The sequence below is a fragment of the Rhinichthys klamathensis genome, unplaced genomic scaffold (assembly GCF_029890125.1).
Source record: "Rhinichthys klamathensis goyatoka isolate OS25496 unplaced genomic scaffold, OSU_Roscu_1.1 h1tg000020l_1, whole genome shotgun sequence".
Classification (NCBI taxonomy): Eukaryota; Metazoa; Chordata; class Actinopteri; order Cypriniformes; family Leuciscidae; genus Rhinichthys; species Rhinichthys klamathensis.
Genome location: NW_026606571.1, coordinates 684070 through 706156, shown reverse-complemented (window position 1 = coordinate 706156; position 22087 = coordinate 684070). Strand labels below are relative to the sequence as shown.

At 37.4% G+C, this 22087-nt stretch overlaps 2 protein-coding genes across 4 annotated transcripts in view; both read left to right on the top strand.

The window, feature by feature from the left end:
• Positions 1–12453, top strand: part of atf7a (activating transcription factor 7a) — a 31895-nt gene extending 19442 nt beyond the window's left edge. Inside the window, exons 6-13 of one of the 2 annotated variants that reach the window (XM_056238739.1) lie at positions 358–515; positions 2367–2460; positions 3271–3360; positions 4984–5103; positions 7205–7354; positions 9354–9542; positions 10886–10991; positions 11077–12453. In XM_056238739.1, coding sequence (XP_056094714.1) covers positions 358–515; positions 2367–2460; positions 3271–3360; positions 4984–5103; positions 7205–7354; positions 9354–9542; positions 10886–10991; positions 11077–11312 — 1143 coding nt within the window. In that variant the 3' untranslated portion in view covers positions 11313–12453. The remainder of the gene's footprint in view (positions 1–357; positions 516–2366; positions 2461–3270; positions 3361–4983; positions 5104–7204; positions 7355–9353; positions 9543–10885; positions 10992–11076) is intronic. The other variant, XM_056238746.1, reaches the window with a different exon arrangement.
• Positions 12454–14555: 2102 nt separating this feature from the next.
• The window catches only part of dip2ba (disco-interacting protein 2 homolog Ba), a 57934-nt gene continuing 50402 nt past the window's right edge, over positions 14556–22087 (top strand). For both annotated transcript variants that reach the window (XM_056238727.1, XM_056238719.1), the window contains exon 1: positions 14556–14814. In XM_056238727.1, coding sequence (XP_056094702.1) covers positions 14730–14814 — 85 coding nt within the window. In that variant the 5' untranslated portion in view covers positions 14556–14729. The remainder of the gene's footprint in view (positions 14815–22087) is intronic.

Below are 22087 nucleotides of genomic sequence, written 5' to 3'. Positions count from 1 at the left end.
ATATAATTATCCAAATAATGTATTTCATTTATTAAAGTACAATACATTTAAAATAAAATTAAAACTAAAGCATTATCACTAGTCTTTTTGTAGAATACATAGAATATACAAAATTATAAATAGTTAATAGTAACGTATGCTATCACACATTTGCATTTCAAGTGGCCACTGAGCTGTGGAGACCATAATTATACATTTCACTAAACTATGTATTTGGCATTGGATTAACTAGTTGTGTTGCATCACTAAACAAACAATCATGACTGGGTGATATCCATTTTGGAAGTAAACACTGTTGCTTTTGAATTAAATGCTATAAGATGTTTGTGTTTAGCTGGCTGATTATCTACCTTTCAGGATTCTCCTCCAAAGCCTGCCTTCAGTTCGGCTCCCACCCCTGCCATAGTGCGTCCTGGCTCTCTCCCCCTGCACCTGGGTTATGACGGCCTACAGCCCACCATGCCCTCTCCTACCTCCGTCATCACACATACCCCACCATCCAACCGCACACTGGGGTAAGAGAACAGCCACAGCGTATCAATGAGGAGTCGTTGCTTTGGGCCGTCAGCTTTATTCTCTATGACTCATTTCTATATGACTCACTGTGCTGCTTTAAGTTGGTGTGGTAGTAATTCTTAGGAAAATGTGGGCAGCTGGCTCATTTATGATGCCATACTTGACGTCCCAAGAATGTTTGGTCAAATAGTCGACAGGAAGAGAGCAAAACTTGCCTAGAGAACATTACCAATCCAAAGACTATATTGAAGCCAATGAACCTTCCTTGGAAATCAGACGACTAAAGTTGGCTTTACAATATCAGGGCTCGACAATAAGGACTGCCCGATGGCCCGGTGCCAGTGTGAACGACACTCGGGACAGTTGACGGAACTGTCACTTGCCCGATCGGGTCAGTGCTATAGGGGTGTGCATTATATATCGTCTATGATATCGCAATTGTTGATTTAACGATCTGACATTATCGAGTATGTCCCTCACTTTACAAAAAACAAACAAAAACACACCCATTGAGGGCACGCATACACTACGTGATGTAGTCTAGCAGATTAGACTAGCGCGCAAGCGATTTAGAGTGTATGCTTTTACTGTGTGATTTAGTCTATTTAAAATGCATGTAAAATATGCCCCCAGATTCAAGATAAGGAGCAAAAATTGCCTTGTATGTGTTTTATATTTATATAATTTAATATAGGTAACCAATATTACACGAAAAGCGCCGTTTTTCTCCAAATATCAGCATGATTATAAATGTGACTTGTTTTTATGCAACGTACAAGTTAATATTAAGTCTCTTACATTTTAAACATCAAATCGCCTGTTTCGCTCTATTCCGCCAATGAAAATAGTTCCAAACAAAGTCCACACATTGTTTTGCTTCTCTGAGAAACACACGACGGTGTATCTTTACTGAATGAATCAGCTTTTTGAACAAATCAGCTGAATCAATAATTCAATGACTCACTCATTAAGACAGTAAAATGCTTCCTTCCTGAATGAATCAGCCGTTTGAATGAATCGATTGAATCTCAATGACTCACTCATTAATAGTGACTTGCTGTCACCACCTGGCGGGTTTAATTTCACATTTAAAGTACAGTATCTTTTTTTTTTTTTTTACTAATTTCAAATAACAGTATTTAACGTTTTATATTTTCAACATTTCAAAACATTATTTATGCATCTTTAACTGCTCTTCACTTATTGACTTTAATAAAGGTTGATCTATAGTTATATAAATATACATTAGAGTTCCATTTTCTTTTCCTTTACTTTTTGTTGTTGGGGCAAGTAAAAACAAAGAAAAAATCCTTAGCGTTGACCCCTGAATATGCAATCAAACTTAAAACAAATAAGGAAAATCCAGCCTATACAACAGTTTTTTTTCAAGTCAGCATTCAATAAAATGTGAAAGAAAGCCAAGTTACATCCGTCCATTTGGTCTACACATTAAAACCCATCTGGAGAATCTGAAAGTGGATTTAAACAATTTGGAAAATACACATTTTTGCAGAATTTCAAAAAATCTGGATTTAGCAAGAATCCAAAAGTCCAAAACTCATCCGAATGATTATAAACCAGCAATTTTTTGGACATAAGAGCAATGTTCCCACAACATACCCTGATATACATAGATAGATCTAAATCTGGAAATCAGGTGGCAGCAGCTTTACAACAAATCAACTGTGTCAGTGTATACGCATCCCTGACCAAAGTTCAGTTTTCACTGCAGAGGCAAATGCTCTATTATTGGCATTGAATGAGAGAAAAAAAAGAGCAGAACTTCAGTTTGTGCATTGATTTGGTTTTGCTGCTTGTGCAATCTGGAAATTTCTCTACTTCTCTTTCAGGTCTCCCACAGTGCCGTACCCAATGATGATGCTTCCCAATGGTCAAACTGTTCCTGTGCTTCCAGGTCCTATGCAGATGCCCTCTGTAATATCTGTAAGTTTGAAGTGTATTTACTAGTACGGAATCCCCTGATTTACTATAATTCATTTGAACTTATACTGTAATCAGAAAAAGTATAAGGCAGGGGTGTCCAAACTCTGTCCTGGAGGGTCACTGTCCTGCAGAGTTTAGCTCCAACTTGCCTCAACAAACCTACCTGGATGTTTCTGGTATGAGACCTTGATTAGCTGGTTCAGGTGTGCTGAACTCTGCAGGACAGTGGTCCTCCAGAAGCAGGATTGGACACTCCTGGTATAAGTAGATGGACAACTCGAAGGAAAAGAATTGGAGAGACTGTAAAGGCCCGTTCACACCAAGAACGGTAACTATAATGATAACTATATTTGCATCCACACCAATGCATGATATCATTCTGTTTATTCTAAGCATGTGCTGCAGTTTTGTCGTCTGCCACTTTCAATGCTCAAGCTCTTTTAAAACAGGATGGATTCTGATTGGCTGTCAGTTTTTATCTTTCATCAGCTGGGAAACAAATCGTTCCGAAAGTGTTTCCAATGATATCGTCTCTATGTGCCATTATTGTTAAAGTTAACAATACACGGTGTGGATTAGTGTGGCCATTCTTTTACATTGAGAATTGAGATTTGTTTTTCTTTATCATTCTAGTTGTATATCTTTATCATTATAGTTATCATCATTGGTGTGAACGGGCCTTAACAATCAACTTTTTGTTTACTGTAAAACTGTTTTTTAAACTGGGGTCTGCAAAATGGTGCTGGGGGTCTGTGGAAAATTCAGTGTTGTTATTGTTAATTGAAACTAAGGCTGTTTCTCAATTCCAAGAACGGACTTGCGTTCTCGTGGAGGCCGGTCTTGCCAGGCTACTTTGAAAGAACGAACTCGGAAGGACGCGAGGACACAGAACGCATCCTTGTGAGAATTGAGATGTGCTGTGATCTTGTTGCTCAACTGACCGTCCCAGCATATTATAAGTAGCAGCCAATGCACTATAAATACAACATAACATCACAAACAAATCTCATAAACTATTAAAATATTTATTTCATGTTATTATAGACATTTATTTTCATATAATTTAATATCGTTTTATTTTACCGCATGTTTGTGAAAACGAGCATATATGTTTAATGTTATTTATGCTTTGTCAATGTTAAGATATTTTTTAATACGCCAATTAAAATACTGTAGGCTTTCTCCAGGTCTTTATCACTTTCTTAAAATGAAGCAAAACAAAATGATAAATGTTTACTTTCACGAGACGTCTTGTATTTGCGAGCTTGAAGCGAGAATCTCTTAAGTGAGAATGAGAAGTTTAAAGCTTATAGGCTTCTGTATGTCGTCGATTCTCTCAAGTCTGCATTCGATGCAACCTCGCTATCAAAAACACATCCCGGTACTTGAATGCGTCTTCTGTACTTGCGTTCTGGAGTATTGGAATTAAACTTCGACGGTTGATGATGGCGTAGTATAAGAACACAAGGATGCAAGATCGCTTAAGAACACATATTGAGAAACGGCCTAAAACTATTAAAACATGTTTTTGTTAATTGAAATAAAATGAAATATAAATATTAGATAAAAACAACTTGTACTTAAAAAACGTGAACAAAAATTAAGAAAACTGAAATAAAATAAGTTTAAGTTAACAAAAACTAATAAAAATGACAAAGCATGTTACAAATTTACTAAAAACTACCCTAAAAATAAAACAAAATATAAAAAAAGCTAATTTAAAAATATTAATACATACTCTAATAGTATATAAATAATACTAAACCAAAAACTTCCGAGTAACAGAAAGTGCATTTTATAAATAAATTATTGATCATTATTTTGAATTCTTTTGAATCAATGTCTATATTTTCCAGGTAACATTTGAATAACTTATTTTGACTTTAGTACAATAACAATATTAATATCCGTTATTTAATTTTTAAACAAAAGGTTGTCTTTATAATATCATATTATGTATTTAATGTTAATATCATATTAATACTATTTTTCTCACTCTTAAAATATACTGTAGCTGCCTTTTTATATTTTGAGAAAGGGATCATTTGCAAGAGAATCATCATATTTAGAGGTCCTTAAAACACTTTCTTTCAGCATATTTTGAGTTAAAGGAGCAAACTTTGTTCTGATTAGAAATATATTATTGAAATGTAATCCTGACAAATAGTTTTGGAGATTTCAGTCCTTTGATCTCATTTAAGTATAGGAATAAAATGGTACAGGGTACAGGAACTGTACCTTTATACCCATTACCTATATATAAAATAGCTGCTCTGGTCCATTACCAAGATGGACACCAACTGAATTGACTTGCCTTAAAGGGACTTTGCTGTGATTCAATTTTAAAGGCCAAGTGTGTTTTTTGTCTCATGCAACCCCCTTGTTTCAGCACAGTGCCACTTGTAGCTCAAAAATTATTCACTTCTATTTCAATATGATGTTTCTGTGAGCTGTTATTTTTGATCTCTGGAGTAATTTATAATATGCCTCATAATATGTTTTGCGTTTGGCTCTGTGGTGTAGCTGGCGAGGCCCCTGTGTATGGTGCCTAACATTCCAGGAATTCCCGGCCCTCCACTAGGGGGCAGCAGCAGCGGCTCGTCTTCACCCTCCGGTTATAACCCCCACACTGAGGCAAAGATGGTGAGGGCAAGCTTTTTTTCTTTCTTTGCCAGCCTGTGGATCCTTATGCAAAACGCTCAGATACATAGCTTTCTCTTAGTGTTCCTATGTTGAAAGTCTTAATCCAGCACATCACATGGGTGATAGTTTTCACAACAAACAAGCACTGACTGTTGGAACTAAGCAGCTCTGTCATTAACAGTCTTTATTTCAAATACATTTTTGATTGTTATACCACGGGCTGTTTAAATACTCGATTCTGATTGGCTGGAAGGTGTGCAGTAAAACCGTTTAATGCACAGGTAGTTCCAGTCAGTTTGATTACAGTTCGAAATTAATCCGCTACTATAAACATTGGTAACCATAGTAACAGAGTTACACTTGCAAAAGAGTGAGAGAGAGAGACACATATGAAAACGTTAGGTAGGCTCAGAGCCATAGAGAGAAAGAGTTGCGACGTTCTTTGATCGCTCGCGATGGCTGTCACGTGGTTCATGTAAACCCCAATAGTTCCAAAACATACGCGGGCTGTCATGTTCTTCTATGGGACAGACAGCAGCGATTGCATTATTGACCGGTAAATATAAAATAAAACACACACCCAAGTACTTTTTCAGCTGTTACTGCATTATTGCATTTTGTTAATGTCAGTTATGCATTTGGAGAGGCAGGGTGACAGCGAAATAGCCTACTACTGTATATTACTTAGATACGTTTTAGGCTTTTTTTTTTTTTTTGAGGGAAAAGACAGAGCTAGATAAGATCGAAGACGACAAAGATGAGGTCAATACGAAAAAGACAACTAAATGGGCAGTTAACACTTTCAGTGACTTGTTGCGCCAAACACAGTACAATTGTGATTTCGAGACCTAACGTTACTCTGCTTCTCTTTTAAATGAGACATTTCGGGAGTTTTATTCCTCTGTTCAGTCTACCGCTGGACGCGAATACAGTGTTGCAAGTTTGATGCGTCTCAGAGCAGGTATAAACCGTCACATTACAAAATACAACATCATAAGGGATAAAGACTTCAAGTCAAGCAATGCCGTCTTTAAATCAGTTTTAAAGCGCTACAGGAAAAATGGAAAAGACACCAGCGTTCATCATCCGCGTAAGAAAAGTTTGGTTTGACATACATCTAATTCATTTAAATAAATGACATGATTAGTTCAAATAAAGCTTGCCTTGTCACTGTCAGTGTTGCCTATCATTCATAAATAATTTTAATAAATCCATGAATCATTAAGTTATAGGCCTATGCTTAAGCAACGAGGGGACTGTAGACTTTAAAGAAGAGACGCTCATAGGTAACTCGCGCACGCATCTCTCTCTCTCTCTCTCTCTCTCTCTCTCTCTCTCTTTCTTCTCTTTCAGTTCTATGTCTCTCTCTCTTAATAATGAATTTAAATAAATGTGATAATTCATTCAAATAAAAGCAATCCGATGGCTCTACTTTATTTAAAGCGGACGGAGTGCTAGAACTAACGAGCCGTAACTTAAGAAAATAACCGTCATTTTTACACGTCTGTTAAAAAATTACATTGTAAACATCAGTTACAGCTTTAACTTAATATTAACTTGGCAAATAACCGAGGTATAAGCGGGATAATCCACGGCTAGCCATGCATTAAAGGATTTTAATGCACGACGTAGAGGCAACCTTCTTCGCCTCTACGTCGTGCATTAAAATCCTTTAATGCATGGCTAGCCGTGGATTATCCCTTACTTATCCAGGGATATGCAAAAAATGCATATTTTCATAACAGACTAGTTGGTGGGTGGTTTGAAGGTTAGTCGGTCTACATAATTAGGCTGATTTAGCGTCCACCAGATACGTTTCTTAACACATTCACTTAAGATTTGGAGAGAAAGAAAATCTACACGACCACCCTGAACCATAGAAATAAAATGCAGAAGTTTACACGTGTTTATTTCCCTTCTGTCACATGGTTTCTCTCATCAGTGCTTGATGAGTTGTGGTTCAGTTTTATGAAATGACTTTTCTTGCCATTCCACATGAAAGAGAAATAAAATTGAGCGTTTCGGCTGTAACAGCTGTCTATAATTAGACAGAATGCCATCTTGTGCCACATTACCATGGTGTGTTTGTTGTTATTCTCAGAGGTTGAAGGCAGCATTATCTCAGCAGATGCCCGCTGCTCAGGGTTGTCTTGGTGTGGCGATGGGGTCCAGTGCGATGGTACCTCAGAGGGTTGAGCAAAGCCAGCTGCTGGTCCAGCATCCAGACGCCCCATCCCCTGCTCAGCCACAGGTATAGGACGTTTTCACGCTCGAATTGTCTGAACTGCAAACATTATGGACCCTATTTTAACCATCTAAGCGCATGGTCTAAAGCGCACGGCGCAAGTGCATTTAGGGCGTGTCTAAATCCACTTTTGCTCACTGTGCCCGGCGCATGGTCTAAAAGGGTTGTCCCTATTCTCTTAATGAGTAATGGGTGTGTTTTGGGCTTTATGTACAATAAACCAATCAGAGTCTCATCTCCCGTTCCCTTTAAATGCCAGTTGCGCTCCCGCCATGGCAGATTCGCTATTTACATGACGGAATTTGATAGTGGAAAGACTGAACGCGTCTCCAGAGGTTAAAGCTCGCGAGCAGACCATCTACGGGACATGCCGGATTCCACCATATCTTTATGTACACAATAATAATCTTTTACATTGTAATCCTTTTATATTTTATATTTGACATGTTTGTGTGCTGTTGTGCATCCCTGTGTGTTTAATAAGCGTACGCGGGTTGTGGACCCTCCTATTAGTGGACATTACTAACGCGCTCTTTAAATAACAAAACAAATATTGCGCCATTGACTTTAGACCAGGTTTCAGTTGGTCAATGGCACAGTCTATTTCAGTTGCCTCAAAATAGCAACGCGCCATCAATGCGCCTGAACACACCTCGTTTTCAGACAAATGCATTTGCTATTTAAACTACGTGGCGCAGGACGTGAAAATAACTGCGTCAGGCTGTAACTAGCAAAAAACACTCGCGTCGCGCCTGGTTTTTACAAAAAAGCTTTGTAGCTATTTTATTTATTTAGCTATTCGAAAATACAAAAATATTCAATAAATTAAATTATTAAATGATAAATGCTAAGTAAATAATACATTAAAACATTAGCATGTAGCCTTCAAATGCTTTTCAGTAAATATTGCATTAAAAAGATGAAATGAAAAGTTAGTAATAAAATAAAAAACAAAGAAACTCATTACAGGTAACAAAACAAGTGGCGGGTCTATTGACAAGACTGAATGCACAGATCTATTTTGTCATTTCCTTTTTTTTTTTTTGTCCCGTCCACTGCTATGGTTATTACTGTCAATCGTCAAAATTTCAGATTCAGTCCGGCATTTTAACATGGTTGTCACTCATGAAAAATAAATATTTTATTCATATTATTAATGGGTTATACACAGAAACTGAGTGAAGTTATATACAGAAACCGTGCAATCAACACTGCAAAAACACGTAAATTAAATTTCTTTCACATACCCCTTTCTCACCAGGATGGTTCGCGCTTTGAAGCCAGAACCTGTTCTTGACCAGGCGAACCGGCCACATGTTTCCACAGACTTGAAGAACGAATGGTGCTGTTTACCTGACTATAACCAGTTTAAATTAAACAGTGTGCGTCCTGGTGTTTGTGCAGACAGTGCGGCACTTCTGTTTTGCTGTTGTTCACAGTATTGGGCGTGATTTTAGCGTACCGGCAGCTAGCATTAAATCCCGTTCCTCTCATATGTCCTTTTTGGAGATGTATTGAAACTGAAACCATTGATTCACTCACGCTCTCGCATGATGAGTCTCTCTCGCACGCACAGTTTTATATATTTAGACATAAAGAGCAACGTTGCATACATATTTAATAACGTTGCATGTTTAGAAATGTTGTGCAACGTTATTAAATTGCTCAGCGAGACTGCCATAGACGGCGACAGCATTTCTCCACGCTCTGCTCCCCGGCTCCATTCGAGACCAGCAAGTTTTTAGGGCTGGAGTTCTTTCAAAACAATCTTTCTGGCTAGGAGCCCCCTTTTCTGCAGTGGAAATGCACGGAACAGTTTGAGAACGGACACAGGCTGGGAACCCACCCTGGAACGGTGTCGGTGGAAAAGGAATAAGGGAGTGCTTGCACAAATATTCACGGGAGCGTTTGAAAGCAGAGCCTCATGTTTGTCAGGGAGCATCTTTCACTTTGCTGTGGCATTAAGCAGTAAACATCTCTGTTTACTCTGTCCTGCTGTGTTCAGGTGTCACCCGCTCAGCCCACAGGGGGTCGCAGGCGGAGGACGACTGATGACGACCCTGATGAGAGAAGGCAGCGCTTCCTTGAGCGGAACCGAGCAGCAGCTTCTCGTTGCAGACAGAAACGCAAGGTCTGGGTCAACTCCCTGGAGAAGAAGGCTGAGGAGCTCACATCCATGAACGTCTCGCTGTCGGTTAGTGTGCAAGAAAAACTCTTTGACTTGTAATTTGATCTAAAATCAGGACTGTATGAACTGAAATGAACTATGATATTTCAGGACTGAAATATTGCTTATAGCAACTTGAAAAATGTGTTAGAAGTGGTTCCTCCATGTTCTTCAAAATGTATGCAATTCATGGAGTACCTACATTTTCTTATACAAGATGCATGCAACCAGAATATACTGTGTGGGATACCATATCCCACAATGCAATGCGTTTGTCTTTAACTTCTATTTAAAGAGTCAAGACTGAACCAAAATCAATGCCAACTGTGATATTTTGTAATCTCTTTAAAGGGATACTCCACCCAAAAATGAAAATTCTGTCATCCTTTACTCACCCTCATGTTGTTGCAAACCTGTATGAGTTTCTTTCTTCTGCTGAACACAAAGGAAGATATTTTGAAGAACGATTGGAACCAAACGGTTATTTGGCACCATTGACTTCCATAGTAGAAAAAAAAAATACTATGGAAGTCAATGGTGCCAAAGTTCCAATCATTCTTCAAAATATCTTCCTTTGTGTTCAGCAGAAGAAAGAAACTCATACAGGTTTGCAACAACTTGAGGGTGAGTAAAGGATGACAGAATTTTCATTTTTGGGTGGAGTATCCCTTTAAGTGGAAAAGTTAACATAAGATAAAGTTAGAGTTAAAAGATACATTTTGTTTGCACAAAATTGCAACAAAAAAAAGAAGCAAACATTTATTTACCAGATAAATGTATCTCACTTAATGTAAATAGGTTATGAGGTTATGATGAGGTTATACTGTTTTACATACTGTTTTAAAAAAATATTTTTAATTTCTTTTATATCTTTGCATATACTGCACTATTGCTAGTATCTCATTCCAAACATAGCCTATTTTATTATATTATTATTATTATTTACAATTATTATTATTATTGCTATTATTATAATAAAATAATAATAACATTATTATTAATATATTTTATTTGATAATAATTTAATATTTTTATTTATGTGTAAGTATGCATTTATTTATTATATTGTTTTTGTTGGTTTTATTTTATTATATTTATTATACATATTTCAAATTGACCATCATTGATAATATTAGCAACAGCAAAAATGTCAATATTATTATTTTATTTTTATTTATTATAAAAGAAAATATTTATTTATTATATTGTTTTCTCATTACTTAATTTTTTTTATTATTTATACTATTTTTGATTGCTTTTGTTGTGTGCATTGATGGTTTGGCATTGTTGGATGTACTTTGAAATTGAGTAGATACAAATGTGTTTGCAAATGTTCACACTTTGTTTTCACTTATTTGTATGTGTACAAGAATGAGGTGTCTCATCTGCGAAACGAAGTTGCTCATCTAAAGCAGTTGCTGTTAGCTCATAAAGACTGCCCTGTCACCAACCTCCAGAAGAAAGCCGCCTACTTGGGTAAGTGGAGCTTGAGTTGTGGTTCTTTCACTTGCATCTCCATGATCCAATCTTCTTTTCACTTCTTTTTTTTTTTGTCTCTCAGGAGAGGAACACATGAAAGAGACGTCTGAGCCCACGGGCTCCCCGGCACCGGTCATTCAGCACAGCTCTCTGGCCCACAGCCCCTCGTCTACAGTAGGGCCCAATGGCCTGAGCTCCCGTGCTGCGGCTGAGGCGGTGGCCATGTCGGTGCTGGCAGGGATGGGCAGCCAGCGAGGGGAGGGCGGTGGGCCATCGCATGTCATCATGGCCACACAGTCCCACCCGTCCAGCAGATGATGAGAGCAGCTAACAGTCTGCCTGGGACTCTCCGCATCCCGGGAGAGGGGGCAGATCTGTACACATATAGAGTGAGACGGAAGGAGATTGTTGTTCACTATGCCATAGACTATGGGGGCTGGACTCCAAACTGTGTTCTCCTTTGCATCCTCTGTAACTCTTGCTCCTTCCTTCAACTTCCTCCTGCTCCTCCACTGGCTGTAGGACTGCAAAGCACTTCCTGTCATTAAACGTATCCCCATAGACATATGCACATACACACGCTGCAATAAAGACATTGCCTGAATTGTGACGGTGCACTCGGTGTATGTGTACATGTGCTGTATTGCACATTAATTCACACACATGCAGGCTGCGTCTCAAATTTGTGACGATGCAATACTTTATATATTCTTATATATATGTATTAGTATGTGTGTGTGTTTGAGAGAAACATGACGATTTAATGTTCTGTACGATCTTTTACCTTGCAATTTTAGAGTTTTTTTTTAGTTTTCAAGTGGCCACCCCCCTCATCTGACCCTCGCTCATCTTACCTCATTTTTAACCTGTTATATACGTTTATAATCGACGTGTGCATGTGTGCTTCTTGTGTGGGTGTACAGTGATGTACAACGGAAAATAGCAGTTTGTGAAGGACTGATACACTAAGACTGCCTTGTTAGCATGCAATCTTTTTGCTATATATAAACTGTATTGTATTGGCACATTGCATTCAGTTTGGGCTACAGAACCTCATAGTTGTCGTTTGTTTGGTCCTATCTTTGTTTTCTTGTGTACGACAAACTCGCAAACCGCAAATAGCATACTGTCCGAGGTCATGTCCCAGGACCCTTGCGCACAGTCCAGTGTCTTGAGAAATCGATGTCTTTCCAAAGTTAGCCATTTTCTTTCCCTGTGATCACAATGTTTTAAATTCAACTTTAGATTGAGTTAAGTTGGCCATAGAAAAAAACAACAACATAATAATGAGATAAAAAGTCACATTTATGGCGTAAAAGTCCTAATTATAACAAAAACTCGTAATAATGAGATGAAAATGTACAATTCGTTTAAATTTATGAGACAAGTCATAATTATGACATAAAAAGTAGAACTTGTGATAATTTAGAATTTTGTCACAATTTTGATGTTTTTGTCAGAATTTTGACCTCCCGTTCAGTCACTTTCACGATTACCAGACTGTTAAAGTTGATATCCCGATACTTTGTAACACTATTTGTTTCTCTGCTCCCTTATCCACTCATAAACATACACAGTCCCTGATAAAAAAATTAAAGAGACAAGGATTCTGCCTTATGAATCACACGAGTGCCTCTTTTTCGCTCCATGTCGCTGACCCGACTGGCCACCTATCGCATTCAGGCATCTGTCAGGAGATGTTAAAAGCTTTATCTGAATCATCAGTCCTGAGGTAATGAATTAACAATAATGCCTTTAAACAGCCAGAGAGCACTGCCCTTCATTTTGAGCATATTCTATACTGCCACCTGGATGTAATAGGGTGCTATTACAGCAAACTAGAAGGCTGCAGGGATCACAGAGTATCCAAATCTACTGTTGTTTGAATGGTTTTACCTGTACCTGATGTTTATCCAAACACATGGTCTTGTCTTTTTTACACAGTGTCAGACACTTTCAAAATTAAGGCAGCGTATAAACAAGGGACTAAGATGTACTGTTGTTGCTCAGTATATGTAACTTGAATTCTCATTCATTTTTTCGAATGCTGCATTTACACAATATCAGTCCAAAATGTATATAGGCCTGTCAGAATGCACTAAAAAAAACCATTTTGGGTTATTTTTCTGTTTGGTGTCTCAGAGATTGTCAGGTTTTCTTTCAAACAGCATATCAAACTTACCACTTGACCGATATCTCATGAATGACTCCTGGTTTAAGTGTTGATTTCTCCTGGCTTTTCTGTTATATTATGTGCTGGCACTGTAATCGTTCAGCAGAACCCATATAGAGGATTGTTGACCTGAAATGAGCAGAATGGAGAATTTTTAGCTTCACTGGCACTTTTTTTATTTTTATTTTTTAAGATTTTGTTTTTTCATTGTATGCTGCCAGGACTATAGAAATATCTATAATAAATCTTTTTTTGTGTGTGTTGTAAGATGTAAAAGTAGAAATTCTTTTGTAGACTTTCTTTTCTCATTCTCTTTTTGTTCTTCTAACACTTTGAACTCAAATATTTGTAGTTATTTTTATTTGCAAAGATTAATAAGGATGCCTTGAGACGGTCCCTGACTGATTCCCCCCTCTCACTTTAATCACTTTAAAGTTATACCAGATTTCTGTCTTGATGGACTTAATGATCCATTATTCCAACAAAATGCACAAATAATTTATTATGGAATTATTTCATGCAAGTACAATTGAATGCAGTTTCCCTGAGACTGAACAAAACAAAAGTCATTTCGAATAGGATGATCTTATAGGCTAAAGAAACAATTATAAATGGTTGTTTAAGAGTATGTCTTTTATGGGAAATAGCCTCACTCCAAGTTGGACTGATAGTTTTTAAAATTGTCCCTTGTAATGTACATATGTGTACCATATATATTTACTATTTTTCATGCATGTTGAAGTGAAATACTCTGAACACAGTGCTGCAGTTTTGATTAAACAACAACAAAAAAATTGTCTTTAGTCTTATTTAGGCACCACGAAAGATTATACATACTTAACATGGTTTATATAATTCTCTATATAATTTTGTTTCAATATAATAGAATTGGGCAGTGTTGCACTAAACTAAAAAGTCCTTTAATTATTTTGAGCCTTCCATTTTATTTAAAGGCTACAAAACGTTTGGAAGTGTGACTAATACTATATATTTATACATTATATATTTATGGTTTATTTATTAAAAATAAATGCATAAATAGGCAAATATAAAAAAAGATATATTTAGGCAATAACAAGTAGGCTAATGTTTCTTATGCACCAGTTTTTGATGCACAATGGTGGTACAATGATACAGTAATCTATGAATTGTAATACCATAGTACCCTACTGCTGAATGATTTCCATATTCAAATATTTATATATAATATAATAGCTATATTTATATTGTTCTAAAGAATACCATAGTACATGTTCAAAAATCATGTCAGTATCACATCTTCTGTCGTTTTGTCGCTAGAGGGCGCATGCGTGTCGTCTCGAGGTGTGTGTGTGTGTGTGTTTGGGGGTGTCGTTGATCTCACACACAGGAGGTAAACGCGATCACGTGACCGCACAGTGCAGTTGGTGTTAGTGAGTTCTCACAGCATGGCGGAAGGAGTAGTTGTCCGGATGGATTGTTACTCACCTTTTAATTCATGTCTTCTGTCTTGACGGGAGGATTTGGGGTTTTCATAACGCATTTCTTCACACTTAAAACAACTTAAGCGTATTCTCACCACGATGGCAGACCGCGGTTTGGATTTGGCAGCTCTACCGAAAGAGGTTAGAGAGCAGTTGGCGGAGTTGGAGCTCGAGCTGTCTGAAGGTAAGAGATGGAGTTATCACCTTAACCTTAATAATGTTTAATAATATTAACCTACTATTTAAATCCCAAGGTCGTATGGCGCTAAAGAGTCACATATATACTCTCAAGCAGACAGTGTCTAACGTTACTGCTTTGTGTTGGTGTTTGAAGGTCCTCTGTTTCCCCTCAGAGAATTTTTGAAAGAGGCTGTGTTTTAAAAACTTGCGAGCTGTCTACCTAGACAGAATGTCTGGATGCCTAAAATGCAGTTTCTAACGCATCTGATGCCCAGACATGCTGTCTAGGTAGACAGCTCGCTAGGTTTCTAGACACCGCCAGAGTGTGTTGGAAGAAATTATGATTTTCCACCATCAAATATGCTTTTAATCTCGTGTAAATGAAAGAACCGAACGTGATTGAGAACTAACTTAGAAGAACATTGTTACTGAATCGGCCGTTTATTTCACCTCGAGACTGAGACTATTGTTTGTTCAGTGATCTAGACCTCAAAGAAAAGAGAGCCCTTGACAGTTTAGCTAGACACAATACCGTAGTACAGAGACTGTCAGTATGGCAGAGCGAGTTCGTGTGGTTTTGGATGTTGATTTATGTATGTTACGATAGCTGTTCTTCTCAAAGCCCTTTGTTTTAATATTGGAGACGTTTTTAAAGGGGCATCACTTTTTGCTATACGAGTGTGTCTGTCCTTTACTGCGAAAATCAGTGACAGCATTGGTCTATTTTTGCTGTACTTTAGGTGCTAGATGTCCTGTTAGCACACAGACACGCCTTCTCTGGAGACACTTCCTCTCACATTTTACTCAATATTATAAAATGGTGATTATCTGATCCAACCATAGTTTATCTTGTAAACTATATTTAATGTGAAGATGCATTTTTCCACTACACTATTGGTTATACAGACCCTTTACAGACTCTTATTCAGCTCATTATTTAAAAAAGCCAAGGACTATTATACATTATCACACAATATATATTTCTTATCAGTTACTACTTTAGTTCATTAAGATTTATACTTTAGATTCAGTTATATAGATTATAAATAGTTCTATATCTCTATCACAAATCTCCGACAGTACCTTTCAGCCTTTTAATGATGCTAAATGTTTAGCTGTGTTACCAATATGATATTATTAATATTAATTTTTACAATATTATTTGTTTAATGATAACAATAATATAAAATGATAGTAAAAATAGTGTTTTTTGTGTGTGTGATAGATCAGCCATTTCTGTCTATTCACATGGTTTAGAAGTTCATTTAATGTTCATGACATCACAGCTATGGTGTTTCATCCACCGTCATGCATCTTCAAGCATCTTCTCACCGCCGCGTCATCCGTCTGTGAAAGACGGTGCTGTTCCACTCATTCACTCGGTCAGAGAGCACTATGTGGGGGAGATGTGTCAGTGTTCAGCTTAGTAATAGTGTTACACAACTGGAAGTGTGTGGGCCACACTCTCAAACAACTTGTTGATGTGTGCAGCTCCAGGCTGCTTATCAAGAAAACCAGCCATAGACACACTGTAACCGGAGTAACACAACATTTTATGACCGTATGATGAAATACTATAAATTATGGACATATAATTACTGATGACCATTGAGCCAAGGTTTTTTGGTCATCCAGCCACACTATAAAATATCTGCTGAGTGCAAAAGAATGTAATGGAATAGTTTACCCAAAAATGAAGGTTTACTCAAGTCATACGACAGAATCATGACAGAATTTAAATTAGTAAAAGATGAACTATCTTTTAATCACTGTTTTGCATGTAATCTTGAGGTCTGTGACTTTTGAGAGTGTGTGAAAATAACATGAAAGCTCTTACAACTGTGTGTTTAGTGTAAGGGTTTTAGTGCCCTTGGGGCAGGTGAGTGATCTGGAGTGTTTGGTCAATTGGAGGGCGGTTGCAGGCTCCCTCACCCCCTCCTCCCATCGGAGCAGCTGCCAGTTACGGCTGTCGCCTCCCCGGACGGTCACCTCCCCACTAGCGCGTCACACTCCTGTCCTTGCTCTCCTCTGCTTGCGCCATCTCTTTCTCTCTCTTTTTAGTTCTGGGGCTGACTAGTTCTTGCAGATATGACTCAAATGAATCACCACTCCCTGACCAATCAAAATACACCTTAATTCAGCACAAAGCACTTTAATCATCTTATTTATACCAGTCAGATAAGTTGTATGTCGATATTTGAAATGAATGTGTGTGTTCATTTTTACATTCAAATGACTTTTTCCAACATGTACTCACTTAAAGGGATCGTTTACCTAAAAATGCTCAAATTTGTCATCTCTCATGCCATTCCAAACCCATAAGACTTTCATTCTTCTTTGAAACACAAATGAAGATATTTTTAATGAAATCTGAGAGAAAGTCTATTCATCAAACTCTCACGGTTCGAAACGTTCATAAAGAGACCTTAAAAGAAATCCAGACGAATCATTCTTAAGCTTATGTTTGACCAAATATGAGCGCTCCATGTACATTTGCTGATCAATGTTTAAATGTGAATAAAAGGCTTAATTAAATCTGTTCATCATATAAAGTGATCGTGAGCTTGATTCATAAAATTGATTTCTTTTATAATCTCTTTAGTCTTTATGAATGCTTCAAAGCCTCATGGGTGAATAGACTTTCAGTGGAGGGACAGAAATCTCGCAGATTTCTTTAAAAATATCTTCATTTGTGTTCAGAAAATGAAAGAAAGTCTTTTGAGTTTGGAATGACATGAGGGTTAGACGATGACTATTTTTATTTTTGGGTGAACCCTTTAAAGTTAATCTTTAAAAATTCAAATAATTTAACACCTTTAATCTTCAGGAACTTTTAAAATGAATATGCATTGTTCATACTGTACATTATAATATTGTGATGCCTAAATTTAATTGTAACATTTGAAATAATATATTTTAAGTTTTTAGTTTTTTTTTTTTTTTCTGAATGAATTTAGACAAAATTGTCACAACTGGCCATTTTTTGGTTATCAGCCATAACGTGAAAATAACTAACGGCTTATCACTGTAGAGTGGTGCAGGTATGCTATTTTAATTTTATGACAAGTATCCGATTCGATTCCAGAATTGGAATTGAATTTCGATTCCCAACCCTATTCGTCGCGCTGTTTATGTTCCCCAATGATGGCGGCTCCCGGGCATGCTGAAAAGCAGCCGTTATTAGAAAATTATCGAGCCCGATCTAAAGTGTGGCAATTTTTTTAAACAGAGACCGAATAAAATGGTGCTCTGCGCGTCTAAAACTGAAATGGCATAGGCCTACCACAGCAGCACAACTTCTATTCAGGAGAATCTAAAGAAAACTTCCAGTGGCTCTCTTACCTCTTCTTATAGCTGGGTTTCAGTCACGTGATTATGATGACGCGCGGAATTCAGATGGAGGGCAGGGAGTGAAGAGCGCAATGGACGAGATGGAGGAAAGTCCGTACTGTACTACTTTACACGCTATTACAAGAGAAAGATATAAACAAAAAATCAAACATATGTTGTACGTGATCCTTACGTTATGAAGAGGAGTGATTTTTCAGCTGAATTGAAAGATTTTCCTGCCATCGAGGCGGTAGATATCAGCAACTACCTCGTCTTACAGACATACTTTGACTTTCCAAAGTTCGGAAACGTTACACGTTAACTTACACGTTACACAAACATAGCCACTTAAGTTGTATTAACTCACCTTTGACGAAGTGATCACTGCACACACGGGCATTTTCCCATTCGGCTCCTCCCGACCGCAGACGTAGGTTTGCAAGCTGTTTTTCCGGAGTTTTTCGGTCAATTTCTTGCATTACCCCCCTTATGAACAACAACTTTTGGTACACGATAAAAACTCCTCGTGGTTTAATCGATTTAAGTAACCATAAACAACGCAAAACATAGGCATTTTGAGTTTGTTATAGTGCTTTCTAAATACAGCAAATCACTTCCTGCCCTCCATTTGCATTTCGCGCCATGGCAACGCAGTGGCGTGACGTCATATGAAAACAAGCTATTAGAACCACTTGTACACTAATAAGTAGCTATAAATGTTTAAATCTATTAATTCAACAGATTGGCTTATTATTACGTGACATCCAAATGGAAATCTCCACCGGCAATCTCTAGCATGAATCTCATGAATGTCTGGACAAATCCTGGTAAGCTCATGGAAAAGTCCTGGAAATGCACTGGTCTGAAACTGTGGAAAACCTGCTTTCTGATTTGCTGTTTAAAAGGTGTCAAGGCTGTTGCCATGTCTTGCCCTTAATTCTGGTTCCATGTGTGGTTTCCACAAGGGCACATATTGACCTTGGAGGGTAGAAATATTTCTCATTGCCATGCTCTGCTGGGGCTTTTTACAGTGAAAAAAGTCTTTCCAAATTATGTCCTACATAATGACCCAATTCTGCAGGATTGTAGTGATCAGAGTAACAATAAGCACCATTGAGCTGATCTGGACTATGGAGGTTCTGATCTGAACTGACATTTGAGGCTTTCAACTGAAACCTTTGTGTCCCAAATGAGCAGACGAGATATGGACACATGAGAGAGAGAGAATGTGTGTTTGTGCATGTGTGTGTGCTTGCATCCACTCTATGGCTTCCTCACCAAACAAGGCATCATCTCCTCAACAACTGTGATAATAGATATAAACAAAAATAACACCTTGATAATCTCTGTAATCCGAGTGAGACCCTAATTATAATTCTTCTGTCTAGTTGTGCTTTCTTGTACACCTTGTAATAAACCAATGCTGTCATCTGTGAGTCATGTGAAGGTGTTGCAGGAAGTCGAGTGCAGCCTGAATCTGCTCTTGAGTGTGTGCCACTCTTTGTCTAACCGGCTTAACGTGGAATTGAACTCGAACAATAAAAAAATCATTCAAGCTCTTGGTGACGTTGTTCAGCAGATCCTTAGCACTGTAATCTCTTCTAAATAGCTTATTGTTCTTTTAAAGAACAAAGGAAATGATCCTGCTATGCAACCCCACGTTCTGAGCAGCATGGACGGCTCCCATTCCATGCCATCTTACTTAAATTACTCCAGTTACTTTAGGGGGAGATCTTTTAAAATGCAGGATTGTTAGAGGCCTCTGTGGACGGTTGTGATGTGGAGCTAATGTGTGTAGTTTGTAACTATTGATTGCTGTTATGAAGAGGGTTGAGTTCAGGCTGTCAGCAGTATGGAGACTCAAATGTTTTACTGCTGCCATCCTGATGGAGGGGTGCATGTTATTGCCAGAGCCTTCCTATCTAGGGCACTGAATGACCGAACATGGACTGAACCCTGTTCATTTGTGCTCTGAGTCATTCTCTCTTTCTCTCTCTCGGTTAAGCTGTCCTCTGACCATTAAGGGAAGCCACAGACATCTATTTTTGCAATAAAGTTGTTCCCCTTTTTCTTCTGTTATTTTGTGTATCCTATTAAATTGTTCCAAGCGAGACTGGGAAATGTTCATGTCAATGTTCAGGTCGGTGTCACGTTTGAGTAAAAACAAAACATTTTCATAACAATTAAGTGCTATTATTCTGTCAATTCCACTTCAGTGTGGTGAAAATATGTATTTTTATTAGGGCTGTCAAATGATTAATCACGATTAATCACATCCAAAATAAAAGTTTTTTTTACATAATATATGTGGGTGCACTCTGTATAATTATTTTGTATATATATATAAATACACACACATGCATGTATATTTAAGAAAAAAATATTATTTATATATAAAATATTTATATTTATATATAATATAAATTATATATAAATCTATATACAGTATATACATGAAAATATTTCTTAAATATATACAAGCATGTGTGTGTATTTATATATATAAAATAATTATACACAGTGCACCCACATATATTATGTAAAAAAAACTTTTATTTTGGATGTGATTAATCGTGATTAATCATTTGACAGCCCTAATTTTTATATATAATTTAATATAATCAAAAATATTTGTATTTAATATAAATTGTACAATTTGAGTGTGCATAATACTTGTTTTTGTATCACCTTTAATTTACTTTATTTTAATATAAAACACAAAATAATGTTAAATAAAGAAAATTATGAAAATAATAATGTAAAAAATCTTGTTGCACTAATTTCCTTTATGCAAATGTTATTTCTTTTGACTTTGGGGTGGAATTTGACTCCGAAATGAGATTCACTCTGAAATTTACTGAAACGCAGCATCATGTAAGCTCTTCATTTAAAACATTAAGACATGATTTTCCGTAACGCTGCTTTGAAACGTCATGGCTTGTGAAAAGTGCTATTCAAATAAAAGTGACTTGACTTGACAATATGGTCATTAGACTATAGGCAGTTTTTGTGTGGCTGAGACTATTTGCATACATGTATACCCTGACCACATGAGTAGACCGTCACAGTTCCTCTTTTCTGTAAAGGACCCTTTGTTACACATTTTGTAGAGGAAAGGTTTGTCACATAGGCTACTTGTTACGCAAACAAATTCTTAGCTTACTAAATTTGGCCAAACTTAAATCTATGTGAATTTCATTTCATTTTATATCAAAATACCAAACCAAGTTTCATTTATTTGCTATACAGATCAAGCAAAACAAGTTTTTAAACTATAGCCTAAAAGTATACATTCATAGGCCTATACAGTTCACATGAAGGCAAAAAGTGTTGGCCACTTTTAAACGTTTTGGACACATTTGCTTATAGATTCCATTTGTTTTGATATTTCATATCTAATGCAGAAAATTAGTGTGGCTTAAGTGTCCAAAAGTGTCCAAGCCCCTTTTTGGGGCCACTGTAAGTGACCAAGTGCTACCAAGGTTTGCATGCTTGTCAAACTTAACCTCCAATCTGTCCGCAAGAACGACCTCACGGGAATCAAACACAAAGTGCTTTCTTCGTGGGAGCATCGTATTTATACAGAGTGCTAAGCTTAGACAGATGGGACATGATCAGATGTCCAGGCTTCACACAGATTCCCTTTCCCTCAAACAAAAGCCCGGAGCCTCTTCTCCTGGTACTGGGCCCACTGGGTCTGCTCCCTCAGCGTGGGTTGTATAAGGAATCAGTCCAGGCTGCCCTTGGCTGTGAATAGTTAATGTTACATCGCTGTTGTCTTATAGGGTGCTGAGCCTGAATTATTAACATGCCTTCATTAAATTCCATGAGGCTTTGCTTGTATCTCCTTTTACTGGCACTATGTGAACCAGGGTGTGTACGGGGGAAGTGCTGTCACATATTCCATAAGTGAAAGTTAGTGTTGTGGTATAACAGAGCTATGCGCT